General features: G+C 44.6%; 1 protein-coding gene and 2 non-coding genes across 3 annotated transcripts; all 3 read left to right on the forward strand.

Moving 5' to 3' along the window:
* The first annotated feature begins 1,054 nt into the window (after positions 1-1,054).
* ncl (nucleolin) lies at positions 1,055-15,339 on the forward strand. The gene is made up of 16 exons (XM_017685827.2): positions 1,055-1,208; positions 3,091-3,325; positions 3,872-3,997; positions 4,336-4,533; positions 5,071-5,181; positions 5,400-5,543; positions 6,364-6,444; positions 7,139-7,262; positions 7,997-8,133; positions 8,696-8,822; positions 9,729-9,874; positions 10,077-10,206; positions 11,629-11,771; positions 11,974-12,100; positions 13,810-14,084; positions 14,689-15,339. The coding sequence occupies exons 1-16, from the start codon at positions 1,191-1,193 to the stop codon at positions 14,748-14,750; spliced, it is 2,184 nt and encodes a 727-aa protein (XP_017541316.1). The 5' UTR covers positions 1,055-1,190; the 3' UTR covers positions 14,751-15,339.
* LOC119265308 lies at positions 5,261-5,328 on the forward strand. The gene has a single exon (XR_005131577.1). It is a non-coding gene; the product is annotated as a small nucleolar RNA SNORD82 (small nucleolar RNA).
* LOC119265307 lies at positions 10,954-11,081 on the forward strand. Its single transcript, XR_005131576.1, has one exon. It is a non-coding gene; the product is annotated as a small nucleolar RNA SNORA75 (small nucleolar RNA).
* Positions 15,340-15,646: the final 307 nt, after the last annotated feature.

The raw sequence follows: 15,646 nt of genomic DNA on the forward strand, positions 1-15,646 counted from the left end.
ATCTGGAAGGCATTGCAGGGTGGTAATTCTCTTTTTCTACCACTGCTTTGAACGGTCAGCTGTGAATGAGCTGAGAATGGCTCCCTCGTGTGACCATTCGCGAGAATTGCAGAAGGCCGTTTCAGACTGGGCCTTTTGGCTTTTCTGCAGATTTGCTTGTCTTTAAGTGCAGTAACTACATCACTGAAGCTGAATAAACAGATCATGTATTCAAAATGAAAATGTGACTGTAATATGCTTTGGGTAAGAGATGCAAACAAACAGTTTGACCAGGAAGGAAAGAATCATCACCGTCAAAAAAATAAAAAATAAAATAAAAAAATAAATAAAACAAGAATCTTCATAACGCTAACTTTAAAGAAGAGTGCAAAAACTTCCTTTACGTTGTACGTTAATGTAAAGATATTTTACTCCAACTGATTTTTGGACCATTTACGTCTATTTCAATGAAAATCGTAGCTTCTCTGTTCAAATGAGGTAAAAACGTAAAAACAAAAAATATTCTTATTTTCCTTCGGATCGTAACGATATGCAAATAAGACGATCGCTTCTGGGCCCATGCAAACATTTACATATAAAAGAATAATTAAAGATATCAGGTTTTAATAAATGTTTTGTAAGTTACTGTTACGACTTTATTGTTGAACAGTATGTTTGTTCATTTTATTTTATATGATTTGTGAGTGTATTTTTGGAACAGCTGGATTTCAAATAGTTAATTTAATACGTTTATTCTTTTTCATTCTGTTTCTAAAACTGTGATTCATTCGTTAAAACTCTAAATTTGTGTATAATAATATAAATCTTTTTTTTTCTTTTACTTTTTGTATTTTACAGTTTTATTTACACTGATAATCATTATGCAAATATATTCAGGCTTTCGGTTGGAGGGAAGCGCTCTCTTCCTCTACCCGTATTCCGACGAATCCCGCCCTCCTGCCTTGCGATTGGCCAATACTCTACGTGAAGCTGTGCCACTAGCCAATCATTGCGACGTAGGGGCGGGCGTAGTATGAATACGGGTGGGAATAAAAATCCCTTGGTGCAGAAAAGCGGCGTGGTGTAAGATTTCTCTACCAGTGCTGAGGAGACTGCAGATTGAAACACGTGGGAACGAAAAGCTCCGAATAATCTCGCTTTCCTCCAGTTTAGTGATTTATTTTCGTGTTTCGGAAAAACACCATCCAGCCATGGTGAAGCTTGCGAAGGTAATCCTTTCATTTCCTTTCCTATTTTTATGAACGCTAGAAACGCTTTAACCTGCTTAAATATAGAACGAGGTCTGGAGTTTAACGCGAACTCAACGTTAACCAGCTTAGTTTAACGATGCACTTTTTTCCTCGTGCTTTCCGAGTTACGTGTGTGTTTCGCTGGTGTCCGTTTTTAGCGTTATCGTGAAATAAGTGAGTCTTTTGCAGCGTTTTAAAATGGACGTCTTCGGGCCTCCGCCATATGTGCGCCGTTTCCACCGTCGTGCGATTTTCGGTGAAAATGCGAACTTCCACTCGATTATTTACCTTAATGTGTCTATTTTTATTTAACGTGTTTCCTTTTGGTGCTAAAATGTGCTTAACCGTGTTTAAAAGTCGACTAAAGCGTGGCGGAATAACACGACGGTGAAGTTGCATTGGAACTTTCCGGTCCACCTTAAATGGGCAGCAGTTACATTGTGGAGCCCACGGCGCTGGGCTGTAACTGCTGCGGCGTTTAAGGTGGACCGGAAAGTTCGTGAAAGAAGCTGGAGAATCGGAAGATTAGTTAGCCTGGTGAGCTAACGGCGAGCCTAGCCAGCCCCAGCGATCGCCTCGCAGCGTGTTTTGTTGTTTATTCCTGCGTTTGTTTGTTTACAGGGGCACTTTGGACGCGCCGGGGTTTTATCGCGTTTACGCGTGTGCGTTTCTCACGCAGCAGAGGCGTCTAACGTGCTGGCGCGCTGCGGATAGCTTAGCATAGTTAGCTAACAGAGGCCTCGGCGTGATGGCTGGTTAGCTTAGCTTTAGCACGAGGCCGCGGCTGCTCCCCACGTGGGGTTCGTCCTCCTCACACGTGGCCTGTGGACGAGACCATTGTCCGGTCCGGTCCGGCCCGTGTGTGTTTATTATCCAGTAAACCGCGGAGGCCGTGTTGTGGTTCCTTTTACAGCTTTGTGTTCTGCGTGGAACCGATGGTGGGCTTAAAGGGTTCTTTGGGGAAAAGATTCTTAAGGTGGAGAATGTGTGTATATGGTTCTACACAGAACCGAAAAGGGTTCTGCTGTTGTTGTGGTGTCAGGTTTGTAGTGCGGAAGGACTTTTTTTCGGTCCCAGGGTCATAAACACGTTTTAAGTGGGTATGCAAAAAAAACAAACTAAAATTTAAATAAAACTAAGCGAACGAGTGGCTGTGAGAAGAACACGTGGTTTTACATAGAGCTGTTATTTTTACCGAAGAGCCTTTTGAAGTGTAGTTGTTGGTTAAATTAAGCATAATTCCTAATTTATACATTTATAATTCAGAATTTCCAGAGCATCAGATTGGTTTAAAAAGTTATTGGTTTTATTTATTTATTATTATTATTATTATGAAACTGTTCTTTCTTCTGTTTCAACTTCAGTTTAAGATCGCTCACTATTAAAACTCAAACAAAATATTGTTTTATTTATTAATTCATTTTTATTTTTTGGGTGAAAAGTTCTGCTGTGATGTAATAAAGCTTGCAACGAGTGAATTGTAATATGGTAATATGACCCAGGCTTTTAATATTAATTCAGAAATGTATTAGTCCCATATCAGAGACTAATAATCTCCGCATTTAACCCGTCGGTAAAGTGAAATGCCACACACACACACTAGGGGGCAGTAAGCACATCTGCCCAGAGCGGTGGGCAGCCCAATCCGCAGGGTCCGGGGAGCAGTTGGGGGTTAGGTGTTTTGCTCAAGGACACCTCAGTCATGGACCTTTAGCTCTGGGTAATCGAACCAACGACCTTCCGGTCACTGGGCCGGATCTCTAACCTCCAGCCCACGAATGATACAGAGTAAATTCCATCAGAGGTTTTATGGAATAAGCTGACGGGAGGGTTTAATCAAGGTGTCCATTATGTTTTGCAGGCAGCCAAAAAACAGGAGACCCCCAAGAAAAAGGCTCCCCCACCTCCCAAAGAGGTTGAGGAGTCCAGTGAGGAGGAGGATGACAGTGAAGATGAGGAAGAGGCGCCACCAGGCAAAGCTGTGGTGCAGAAGAAAGTCTCAGCGAAGGCAGTGAAAAACGGGAAAAATGCTGCCAAGGAAGAAAGTGATGATGATGACGAGGATGACGACGATGATGATGACGAGGATGAGTCTGGTGTGTGGTGCTTTAACGTTAAATATGTAAAATGGCTTGTGTGAAAGTTTGAATGCACAGATTTGCCTCCTCTACACTGAACACACACACTGCAGTGTACAGGCTGTAGATGCTACTTTAATAATCCTATGAATTATGAATTAAACTCCACCAGTAACGTGTAATTATGCAGAAGTGTCGGTCAACAAGGCATGTAAGCTGACCGGGGGCTGTTCTGTAATGGGGCGTTTGAACCTTTTTCATTTCAAGGTCCTTTAATGCGTCGCCAGGAAGCACGAAGGACCAAAAGAAAAGCCAAGTTAACCTTTTATTGTTAAAATACCACTTTTAGGATTTTTTCTGCACAGCTATGTTTGGGTGGGTAGCGCTGCTGTATATGACCAAGTGCCATCACCGGCACTCGGTGGACAGCTGGCCCGAGGACCGCCGGTGGATGCTTTGGGCCCCATATATGGGTCACGGCCCAGTGGCTGAAGCCTCGTATCGGTTGTGCGATTAAACAATTTCTATTAATTTATTTTTCCCTTTTGTTCTTCTCACAATCAGAGGAGGAGGCGCCCCCACCAAAAGCAGCCAAACCTGCAGCAGCTAAAGCAACTCCTGCAAAGAAAGCAGCCCCTGCTGAGGAGGAGGAGGAGGACAGTGATGACGACGAAGATGACGACGAATCTGGTATTTTAATTTATTTTGTCGCTTATAAAATTAGATTTTCTGTTCTATTAGAGAATTTTACACAAGCAGGTTTACCTGCAAGCTGGGCATCAGAAAAGGTTGATGGAGATTGGTTGATCCCGGTTTTGATGATTATGAATCCTTTCCCAGTTTAAACGCTGCTGCTTCACGTTTCGTTGTTTTTATAGATGTGCAGCGTGATGAGCGCGGTGCATCAATAAATCAGGAAAATGATGCGTGTAGAGCTTGTAGGACGAATCTCTCTAGTAAGATGATCTCTGGTCAGGTTGGTTTTAGTGGTGCAGATATTTTAAACGTGCCCTTCTTCTCCCGTGCAGAAGAGGAGCCCCCTGCACCAAAAAAAGCCACGCCTGCCAAAGCCACACCTGCAAAGGCAGCTCCTGCTAAAGCCACGCCTGCCAAAGCCACACCCGCGAAAGCGGCTCCAGCTAAGGCCACACCTGCTAAACCTACACCTGCGAAGAAAGCCGCCCCTGCGGAGGAATCGGACGACGATGACGACGACGACGAGGATGGTTTGTCCTTTTTTAGTGCCTTGTTCAGACCATTGATGTCGAGTGTTTCTATGACACAAGCGAAACTAAAGCCAGAAACGTGTTACGCAAACACATGATGACCACAACACGTTACACACACACACACACACACGTTTTGTTACTGGGCCAGATAAAACACTCCATACTCAGGCGGGTGGTGGAGGACAGATCAGTGCGGGATCCGTTTTCTTTGCAAAGGCCACTGCAGTGCGAACCAATTGCGCGAGAGAAGTTCAGGTAACGGCGAAACCCTGGGGCCACATGGGTCAGCCATCACGCCACTATCTGAACATACGAACGCGCATCGTTTAGAAGATGCGTCTCTCGGCGACGCTGCTCGGTTATTTCCGGCGCTGCCGTCCGTTTTCACACATGCGCAGACTGAGATATCCGAGTCGGAGTTTACGGAGAAGTCTGATTACGGGGCTAAAATCCAGCCCCGGTGTGCTGTTGATCTGCGTGTTGTACGGAGCGCAGCGTTGATGAAGGGTGTGGCTTATTCTCGTTTGGTAATAGATGAGTCAGAGGAGGAGGAAGCCCCGCCCCCTAAGAAGGCAGCAGCTGCCAAACCTGCAGCTAAAGCTGCCAAAGAGGAATCCGAGGACGATGACGACGATGATGAAGATGGTATGTATAGATGGTTTGTTTTGAGCTTCGTTGTCTGGCGTCAGTACTTCACATGATTTGGGGGGATGTGGAGTGATTGTGCACACCTGATGAACATCTAGGGACTTAATACTGAAAGCATTTGCTGAATTCTTTGCTCTGATGTGCCTGATTCCTCATCCACGGAGCTCCTGCCGTCGCTGTGGATCACGGCTTCACGTCTCGTGTTTTTACTGCAGATTCGGAGGAGGAGGAGGAAATGGACACCACACCCGCTCCTGCCAAAAAAGCCGGAATGGTGAAGGCCAAGGACGAGGAAGAGGAGGATGACGACGATGAGGAGGAGGATGATGAGGATGACGAAGATGAGGAAGAGGAAGAAGGTAACAGTTCGGTTTAGGTTAAAATAACAGATAAAGCTCCGCTGATCCTTCAACACAGTTTAACTCCAGCGTTTAAGACCATTTACTGTTAATGTAGAACTGCTGTTTAACCCTGAAGACCAGTGCAGACGGCTGGTCACCATAGCAACACAAGTCATTCTCTTTGCTGTTTTGTTGTCTACAAGCTCGGCCAGACTGTCTAAGACGAACGTCGATCATTTGGAGACTAACGGGCTTGTTTAGTCACTCCAGCTGGTTTCTCATTTGCCAGCTTCTCATTGAGATTTTCCCGTTTTGGCGCCGTTTAAGGTGAAACGAGGGAATTCGAACTAGTAGCTGGCGAATTAAGTGCCGTCAGCCTCATAAACGGAATATTGAGACGTTTTATAAGAAATTATAAGAAAATGGGTGTAAAACGCGGCTCCTAAGGTGGCGTCGGTAGTAGTTCAAACCAAAAATACCCAAAGTTGTTTCTGAGAGGGAGAGTCATTTTTCACCATTCACGCATAAAAGGCTGCCGGCCGAACTGACCTCACGCTGACCTCAGGCGCTCCTCTACAAATGAATGTGTTGAGTACAGGGAGACGCAGCCCTCATGGGTGATGAGAGGAAGCAGGTGCGTCATGCAAAGTTCTTCAGTGCTCTCACTACTTCGCAGTGTGAAACCAAAACTAACCAGGTCAAGTGTTTTCAGTGCAACAGAAACAGGAATCTCGGTTTTCCCCGTTGGTACAGGGTTTTTTTTTTTTTTTTTTTTTTTAAATCTGTAACCATCAAACGTCTCTTGTAACCCAAAGCTCTGCTCGCTTGTCATTTGCAGCTGCTCCTGTCACTCCAGGCAAGAGGAAAGCGGAGGAGAAGAAGGGAACTCCTGCTAAGAAAGCCAAGGCGGATGGAGAAAGTAAGATTGACAGCTTGGACGCTGTAGGCCGGTGGCTCCTGATCCCAGTTCTGCACGTTTTTCTGCACTCGAGTTGCCACTTTATCGGAAACCGCTCTCTGTAGTCGTGGGTGGTATATGCGCTCGTCTGGTATACCGGCTGAAGTTTTCCCCGGTTTGAGTTTTTTCAGGTTATACTGATTTACACGACTATTTCACTTTATCAAGATTGTGGCTCCACAGTGGTGGTCTACAGTTCAAGACTGCAGTCTCTGTTAATACGCAGGTAGGACATCCGGTAGCCTTTCATTAGTGGTCAGTCTACTGCATCCCAGTAGTGACACTGTAAAAACCCCAGCAGCACCACTGTGTCGTCTGCCCTTGAACCACCCGAATAATTTGCAGTCTTATGGTCAGAAACTGCCCATTGATGAGAGATAGGGGCTGTTTAGCGGTGCAGCAATTGATGCACTGCAGTGTGAAGCTGTCTACCTGAGTGCTTCTGTATGCTGGACATTTCTGATAAAAATAGCAATTGAGCTGCAGGGAGGTTCATCATGAACTGGCACGTCTAGAAACGGCGAAATGTGCGACTGGGATCGGCCAGCGTTGCTTTCGGCTTCGCGCTCTGTGTGATCAATAAGGTCTTAGTGCAGTTGTGTGGCGTTTTCCCAGTAAAACTGGCACCTGATGTTGTTGATCTCTTATCTTTCAGCTTTCAGTCTCTTTGTGGGCAACTTGAACGCAGATAAAGGTTTCGACGAACTCAAGGAGGCCATCGCCAAGTTCTTCAAGAAGGAGAGTCTTGACATTCAGGACGTCCGTCTTGGAGGCTCCAAGTGAGTTGATGGATTGGATTTGGTTCTGGGCGGGTTTTTTTTTTCTTCTCTAAAACATCACCAAGTTAAATTCTGTGACAGACTGTTTTGTCGTGAGGGCACTCAAATATCACAATTTTGGCCAAGAATAAGACCTCAAACTCTCAGATCTCCTCAGATCACACAGCACGCACGGAGCTGATCTACTGGACCGGTCTGTGCCTTTATGCATAGTAAAAGCACAGACTGGGGGTCAGAAAGGGGTTGAGAATCACCGTCCCTGCGAATTGGCGGCTGCACTGGAACTGTAAAGAGACCTGACGTCCCGATCCAACACTATAAGCATGATATCGGCTCTTATCTGCCCGTCTGTTACACGCAGCTCCTCTTCACAGTGCATGCGCATCTCTTCCCCCGTTTCTCTGCTCTTCTAGCTCTCTGATTGGCTGCTGGTTGTCACTCATTGAAAATCTCTGACCTTCTCACTCTCCGAGATTCGCAGTCGTAAACATCAAACGTATATCAGAGGATTTCCGATCACTTCCGAGTTTGATCGGAGGCCTTTAAGACTCACTTGTTTCTCCTCTCACCACTCACTCGCTTCAGGTCGTGAAAATTTGTCGCGAGGGGCAAATCGGGTGCGAAGCCATGTGGTGTCAGCCCAGCTTTAAAAGATTCGGTCACACGTTTTGCCGTAAGTGAAATCTTCGGTCGGGTGAATTCGTAGCTGAAGAATTTGTGACTTGCTGTTGCAGGAAGTTCGGCTACGTCGACTTTGCCTCTGAAGACGAACTGCAGAAAGCTCTTGCTCTCAACGGGAAAAAGTGCATGGGTCTGGCCCTCAAACTGGACAGAGCGAGAACCAAGGAGAACGCTCAGGAAAACAAGAAAGGTCTGTTTGTTTTGGGTTTTTTTAAAGTAATCTTACTGCTGTTTAGTGTTTATTTAATAGATCTTGTTCTATATAGATCTAACAAGAAAAAATCTTGTTAAATTTCTGTGTAATTGAAGTTTAAGAGGGTTTGGTATGAAGTGGTTCAGGTGTCTTTACAGTGGTGGTGATGGGAACCAGGTGTCGCCATGACTACAACACAGATAAAGACACTTTATTTAGGATCTTTCTGTGAGGAGCTTTAGAGGGAGACGTCTGGTTCCCATCACCACCACTGTGAACAGTGCTGTATAGTTTTCTCGATCTCTGGTGTTTTAGATCAAGCCGCTCAGAACGGTGTGTTTTTCTTAGTTGTGGTTAATAAATTTTTCCAGAAAATTGCAAAAATCATGGAATTCCACTTTTACAGGATGCCAAATGATGACGCTCTTTCCCCTGAAACTCGTGTGGGTTTGGAATGATAGTCAAGTTCTGATTCGGCAGCACTGTCTGTATTGTTAATGAAGAATTGATGAACGCAGAAGCTGATCGTGTCTCTGGTGTCTCATGTGTGTTCCTGCAGAGAAAGACGCTCGTACGCTGTTTGTAAAGAATCTGCCATACACCGTAACGCAGGATGAGCTGAGGGAGATCTTTGACCAGGCAGTAGACATCAGGATACCTATGGGCTACAACGGCTCCAGCAGAGGGTAATGATCAATATTCATCTTATTGAGGTCCACAGTAGATGATTGACTTGACTTTGACTGACATTTAAGTATTAGCACCAAATGCCCAAAAAAATCAAGTCTCACGAGTTTTTACTCTAACCGCTCATTTGCATAACTCATTAATAATTAAAAGGGTCTCTGTAATTCAGTGTGTGAGACGTCTTTACAGTGGTGGTGATGGGAACCAGGCGTCGCCATGACTACAACACAGATATAGACACTTTATTTACCATCCAGAACCACCAGAGAACCTACACGAGTCTTCTGAGCTTATGTATTGAAGGTTGGTGGTAAAATAGTGGGAGGTGTATTCATAACCGCTGCGAGGGAGCATTTAGAGGTGGACGCCTGGTTCCCATCGCCACCACTTTGAAGAAGTCTGACTCTAGAACGGCGTGAGGCGTGGTTCACACAGACTGCTTCTGCGTGGCCTGAATGGTGTGGAGAGTCTTGCTTTTCATTTCGGCGCCTACATTAACCGGTCAGTGCTTTGACGCGGGGTGGGGGATTTCCCAGTTGGTCTTCAAGGTTTGAAACTCTTGCCAAATCAAACCAGAATGCCATCGAGGATAAACAAACATACCGTGCACTTATTTTTATTAAGCAGAGTGACGACGGTCTGTTCTGTAAGTGGATCAGGGTAAGAGCGTCGGCTTAATGCTGTAAACGTGTAACTTTCTCGCTGGTCTGCAGTAGAAATGTTGAGCGTGAGCCGCGGATGCAGGTGAATCGGGCCCAATGCGGCTACTTGAGCGTCTCTAGAGTGTTTACTGACCTTAGCAGCTGCTGTGGACTCCAACATCTGGGTTCTCCTTTATTTAGAGCAGTTTGTACAGTCATGTCGCTGGCGGACAGGTGACGGGTGGTTGTTTTTTTTCTGGACAGAATTGCGTACATCGAGTTCAAGACCGAGGCGATTGCAGAGAAGATGTTGGAGGAGACGCAGGGTACAGACGTCCAGGGCCGTTCCATCATGGTGGACTTCACGGGAGCGAAGAGCCAGCAGCAGCAGCAGGGTGGCAGAGGAGCAGGTGAGCCAAAAAAAAAAAAAATACATTTTTCACCTTCCAGAATCTTCACCTGGCCAGAAAGGATGAAAAGTTTTTCCCCTGAAACACCGTGTGGTTCCTCAAGATAGTCAAGTACTGATCTGGCGCAGTGGCTGAGGTCCGAGGTCTCAACAATCCCACACCTGACTAATTACCCCCGTCCTCTGTCCGGCTTTCTCTTCAGCTCCGGGAGGCGCAAGCAAGGTCCTTGTTGTAAACAACTTGGCCTTCAGTGCCACAGAAGAGTCCCTCCAGAGTGTGTTCGAAAAGGCTGTCGGCATCAGAATACCACAGAACAACGGCCGGGCTAAGGGGTACGTCCCGTCTGAGGTTTATTATTGTTATTATTATTGGTGTTTGTTTGTTTGTTTAACACCAGCAGAATGTTTGATGAAGCAGTGATGGAACTTCATTACCGCTTTAAAGGGCCGGTATCATGGAAAACTGAATTTCCATTGAAAGTAGTCTGAAATACATTACATTTCCAAAACATGCCGTTCACGCCTCAGCGGTCCGTGTATGAACACTACACTGAAAAAATTACCCGTTTAATTCATTTATGTCATGAGAACCAACTCATTTGCATTATATCATGTGCCTGGTTCTTTAATGTGTCGGTGTTTGATATTATGGTTAAGTAATTGCTGGAATCTGTTTCTGTCCCGTCAGTTTGAAGTTATTTTTAATAATTTCAATATTTATTTATTTATTTATTTATTTACTCGTTCGCTTTTTTTTTTGTTGCTATAATTACAATGTTAATTTCTTAATTGCTATGATCTCTTTCAAAGTATTGAAGTTTATGATGTATAAAATCTCTCGATGTTGTCGGAAGAGAACCTTATCTCCATTGGTCACTTTTCAGTTTGACATCATTTGAAAATTCCTATTGCTCTTTACATTGTACATGAATTTCATGATCAGTGGACCAGATGAAACGGCCCAGAATGTTTTTTCCTTCTCCTTTAAAGTTTTTAGAGATACAAGGTTTTCTCAACGACATAATATGCTACAGAGCTGAGCCTGTAACGGTCCTTTACCGTCCTTTACTGTCCTCCTGTTTCTTCTCATGAGCTCCTCTCTGTCTGACCAGTGACAGGGCACGGATTCGCACGAGAAGTAGAGTAACGGTCACAGTCTAACGGGTGGCTCCTCTGTAGGAGTCGCCTATGCCTCATGTGAGACACTCGATGTTTTAATTTAGATTTATTTATTTTTTAATTATACAGCCGCTCTGCGCATTAATGTTGTGATCCTTCGGCTCCGAGTGCTTTTTGACCGGCGCAATACAGAGCGGCCAGTCAGTCTACACTTCAGTCTAGAGTCCAGATTAGATTTAAGGGTCGCCGGTTGGAAAAGGGTCAGATAAAATTGTGGTTTTTGGTACATAGAAACACAGAAATCCTGTAAGTCTGAAATAAAATGCAAGAAAGTTGTTCTAGAAAATCTTCAGTTTGGAAGCTTTTGGTTTTTCTTAAGAATCATTTCATCTTTTAAACACTCGGCTCAAATGACGGGGAAATTGGAGCAACAGTGATTTTTATCTGATTATCGTTTGTGTTATTTAATGTATTAGTTTAAGGACGGGGCAGGTTAGGAGTGCGAGTGGCTGATTTGGTTGGATTAATTCTTTAGGAAACGAGTCGGTTCATCATGGCTTTCAGCACGGTTTGAAAATTGGCCCCAGGATTAACTCCCCTCAGTGCAGATCAGTAAGACTGTGTGTCTTTTTGCAGATTTGCGTTTGTGGAGTTCGAGAGCACAGATGACGCCAAGGAGGCGCTGGACTCGTGCAACAACACAGAAGTGGAGGGCAGGACGATTAGGCTGGAGTTTAGCCAGAGCAGAGGAGACAGCAGCGGCGGCAAAGGCTCTTCAGGTGACCCATATAGCCCCAAATGTTGCCTTCTTACAGGAGCAGTTCAGTGAGAAACCCATGTGAACACCTCCTAAATGTGGCTTGGCCAGTCGGCTGCGGTTGCAGTTTCTGCACAGAACTTTCCTTTGATAAACACCTGGGACCCGTTTTGAGTTCTGAGACTAAATTTGGCCTGAACTTCATTGCGAACTTGTCTCTACAGGTCCCACGAAAACACTGTTTGTAAAAGGGCTGTCGGAGGACACTACAGAGCAGACGCTGAGGGACTCGTTTGAAGGGGCTGTCGCTGCCAGAATCGCCACAGACAAGGAGACCGGCTCTTCTAAAGGGTAATTCAGCTCTACCGTTACGGCTGATCATGCCGCCCACTGTTCTTCAGGTTCATTTCACTTCAGATGTTCTGCGTCATGAACGCTCCGTGTAATAAAAATAGTTTAAAATTAGTCAAACTGGCGCGGCGCCGTGATGTTAGTCCTGCCCAGACGTGCCCGATTCTCACGCTTTCAGGGCTGAATAATGAAGATGGATAATTGAGCTGCGATCACAATGTTTTTAAGTTAATTTTCGGAAACTAAACTCCAGGCTGTATTAGTAGCTGTGTAGTATTGATGTTTTAATACTGGATTAAAATCAACTTCATTTTTAATATAAGATCAGCTCTCTGCAGGTTGCTGCTCGCCAAGACGATTGTTTTATAGCACGTTTCATACAAAACTTTCAACGTGCTTTACACCCAGCAAATAACGTGATTTATTGACTAAATTTAAGATTTTACATAAAAAGCCAAATTTGTCCTGAAGAGACTGGAAGCTGATTTTAGGAGGATTAAACTTAATAAGCAAGTATTCAACTTGCTTTCCAACTTTTTTTTTTCGTGAGTGATTTTTAAGTAAATTTCTCACACTTTTGGTAGGTAATTTTGCTTGTTTTAAGAAATGTGTAAACCAGGAGAATTATCTGACAGGATAGTGAGAATTTTTGATAAAATTACTTAAAACAGGTTTATTTTTTAAAAAATCTAGAAAAGTTGGCCAAGTGTACAACCATCTCAAGCATTAGATCAGCTTAGGAATTTCACGACAAGATACTTTTACTGTTTTACAAGTCAAACAGTGATGCATAATTGTTTATTATCCAGGATATTTTGGTTTTTCCGTCTGAATTTGCACAACTTTATTCAGTAACTGCATGAAATAAATAACCTTTTTTTTTTTTTTTTTTTTTTTTTTTTTTGTAAAAGCTCCTCAGATTAACAGAACCTGTGATTTATGATCTCCACATTTCACTATACGCTTCCAATTCACTGCTGAAAGCCAAAAATCTCCGACGCTCTTTGTGTTCTCTAAAAGTGATGTTTCCAGAGCAGATCACTGAAGAGACGCCGTCTGTTTATAGTTTAGAGCCCAGATTTGGGGAAAAACGGGTCGACTTTCAGTAGAAAAACAAAGTTCAGCTTCTTTTATTATAAGGGTTTAAAATGACATCACCGTCTATTAGACTGGAGAGAAGAGCTACAGCCTCACACGACGCCCAGCTTCTGAATGGAGCTTATGGAGAACATGACCGAGTGCGGTTTGGACCCACCGGTGGTCTCGGAGTTGAAAAGGTTAAAAAGTATAAAGTGCATGAAGGTGAACTAGAAAGGAAATTAATAACTTTAACTCCTTTAGAGGGAAGTTCTGGGTTTTAGAGATCAGTCATACTGATGAACAGCACACGCGCTGCAGGTCCAGTCTGGATTAAGGTTCTCTGTCGTTTCTCGTCACTTAAATTACAACAGAGCTGAACCTGTAAAACTGCCGAAGCTCTTATACCCCTTCTACTGTCCTCCTGTTTCTTCTCATGAGCTCCTCTCTGTCTGACCAGTGACGGTGCACGGATTCGCACGAGAAGTAGAGTAACGGTCACAGTGTAAAGGGTGGCTCCTCTGTAGGGGTCGCCTGTACCCAGTGAGACACTCGTTCTGCCCCTGATCACCTCTGGAATGACCTCTGCCGTAGTTTCAGATGATGAACCTGAGCTCTTCTCCCTCCTCCAGGTTTGGTTTTGTAGACTTCGACAGCGAGGAGGACTGCAAAGCTGCCAAAGAGGCCATGGAGGACGGAGAGGTCGACGGAAACAGAGTGACGCTGGACTACGCCCGGCCGAAGGGTGAGGGAGGCCGACCCGGCGGTCGCGGCGGGTTCGGAGGCTTTGGAGGCTTCGGAGGCAGGGGAGGCAGAGGAGGTCGGGGAGGTTTCGGACGAGGAGGTGGCGGCGGATTCAGGGGTGGAAGAGGAGGAAACCGCGGAGGAGGACGAGGAGGCTTCAGAGGTAAGACGGAGGCACTCGGCCATATCGGACAGCTCCTGTCCAGATAAGTCCGGCCGCATTGCGGCTCCGCTTGGCTACGTGTAGATTACAGTGGCACCAAAGCACTAATGGACACATGCGTGCATCTCGTACCTTAAAGGCCCAGTCCCGTTTCTTCTTTTTACCCCGACCCCTTGTTTTCGAGTGTTGACCCTTGTTCCTGAGCTACAGGGCAGTGGTTGAGATCTTCCCTCTGAAATGAGACCCTCTAATAAAAGAGCATCACTTCATTAACGGCTACTAGCGCCGCTCTGTAGGCGACCCTGCCCGTCTGCAGGGACAGCAGAGGAGGGGAAAGTTCAGCTCCTCATGCATTTAGTGCTGCAGGTGGTTCTATAAAGCATCTTTTTAGAAAAGTATTGCATACATAAAGACTAAAGGAGCCCCAGCACCTCAAGAAATTCAACAACTGTAAAACTTATTTTAGGTGATCAATGTGTTTGTGCAGGAGTTTAATTGAATCGTTAATTTAGTTCTTGTACATAAATTGAGTGTCGGGATTGGAACTGAAGTGGTGCCGTTTTCTGCCCTTGAGTTTGGCCTTGACTATTCCTGTGTGTTCCAGGTGGCAGAGGAGGTGGAGGATTTGGGAAGCCGCAAGGAAAGAAGATCAAATTTGACGATTAATTCTTTTTTTTTTTTTGTTTTTGTTTTTTGTTGTTTTTTTTGTATCTCTATTTGAATGGACTCTGTTTTCCCCCTCCTCACACGTCTGCTCTGACGGAGCCTTTTGGACATTCCAGAAAGCGTTGTGTGTCGTTCCTGGGCGGCTTGTCCAGCCCTCCTGTCTGAGATGTCCTTCCGCATCCCTGCGCATCTTCATGTTTTTCCCTTTGAGGGAGAAGTTGAAATGTGAATATCGTGAATAATGCTCTGTTGGTTTAGATACTTTTTTCCTTTTATCTTTTTGTTAAAGTATCCTTAAATGGTTATTATTGTTTAGTTTTTTTTTTTAAGTTTGCTTTAGGTGCGTGTTTTAGCATAAATGTACAAAGCCTATTGTAATGGATTGATTTAAATATTACCCAGACTGGGTATTTAGAAACTGGTGTACTGTCTCCAAGCATCGCCTCTGAAGACGAAGTCAGGTTTATAGAGATCAGCATTCTGACTCTGTAACTACATTGATTAACGTTCGTTTCAGTATTTTTCATGAATGTGTTCAACGAGGAAAAAAACTTACAAATTTTGAATAAACGAAGCGATTTGTAAAGAAGGCCGCGTGCTGCGCTTTGTGTTTAAGGGAGCGAGTTGTCGGTGTCGGTGCTGCTTCAGCCGTCCAGCAGTCGTGCGATTCCTCAGCAATGTTTACAACACAAACAGCTGTCTTATTAACCACCAGGGGGCGTGAACACGTCCAGCTTTAGAACTAACCAGCCATGTATGAAAATAAGTGGAAAATCTGGAATAACAAGTTTTCATAGGGGACTATTTTACCTCGGTGCCCTGCATGTCTCCCTCCACCATGAAGGGACTTAAACTAACTTTACAAGTTTAGTGTTTCTGCTACCGACCGCCGATTG

Source organism: Pygocentrus nattereri, chromosome 15 (genome assembly GCF_015220715.1).
Source record: "Pygocentrus nattereri isolate fPygNat1 chromosome 15, fPygNat1.pri, whole genome shotgun sequence".
NCBI classification, from domain to species: Eukaryota; Metazoa; Chordata; class Actinopteri; order Characiformes; family Serrasalmidae; genus Pygocentrus; species Pygocentrus nattereri.

Bases quoted from the DNA above. Each gene is read 5' to 3' on its own strand.
- ncl (XM_017685827.2), top strand. The intron at 5,182-5,399 runs GTATGTATAGAT...TTTTTACTGCAG, and splicing joins TGACGACGATGATGAAGATG to ATTCGGAGGAGGAGGAGGAA. The intron at 14,085-14,688 runs GTAAGACGGAGG...TGTGTGTTCCAG, and splicing joins AGGACGAGGAGGCTTCAGAG to GTGGCAGAGGAGGTGGAGGA.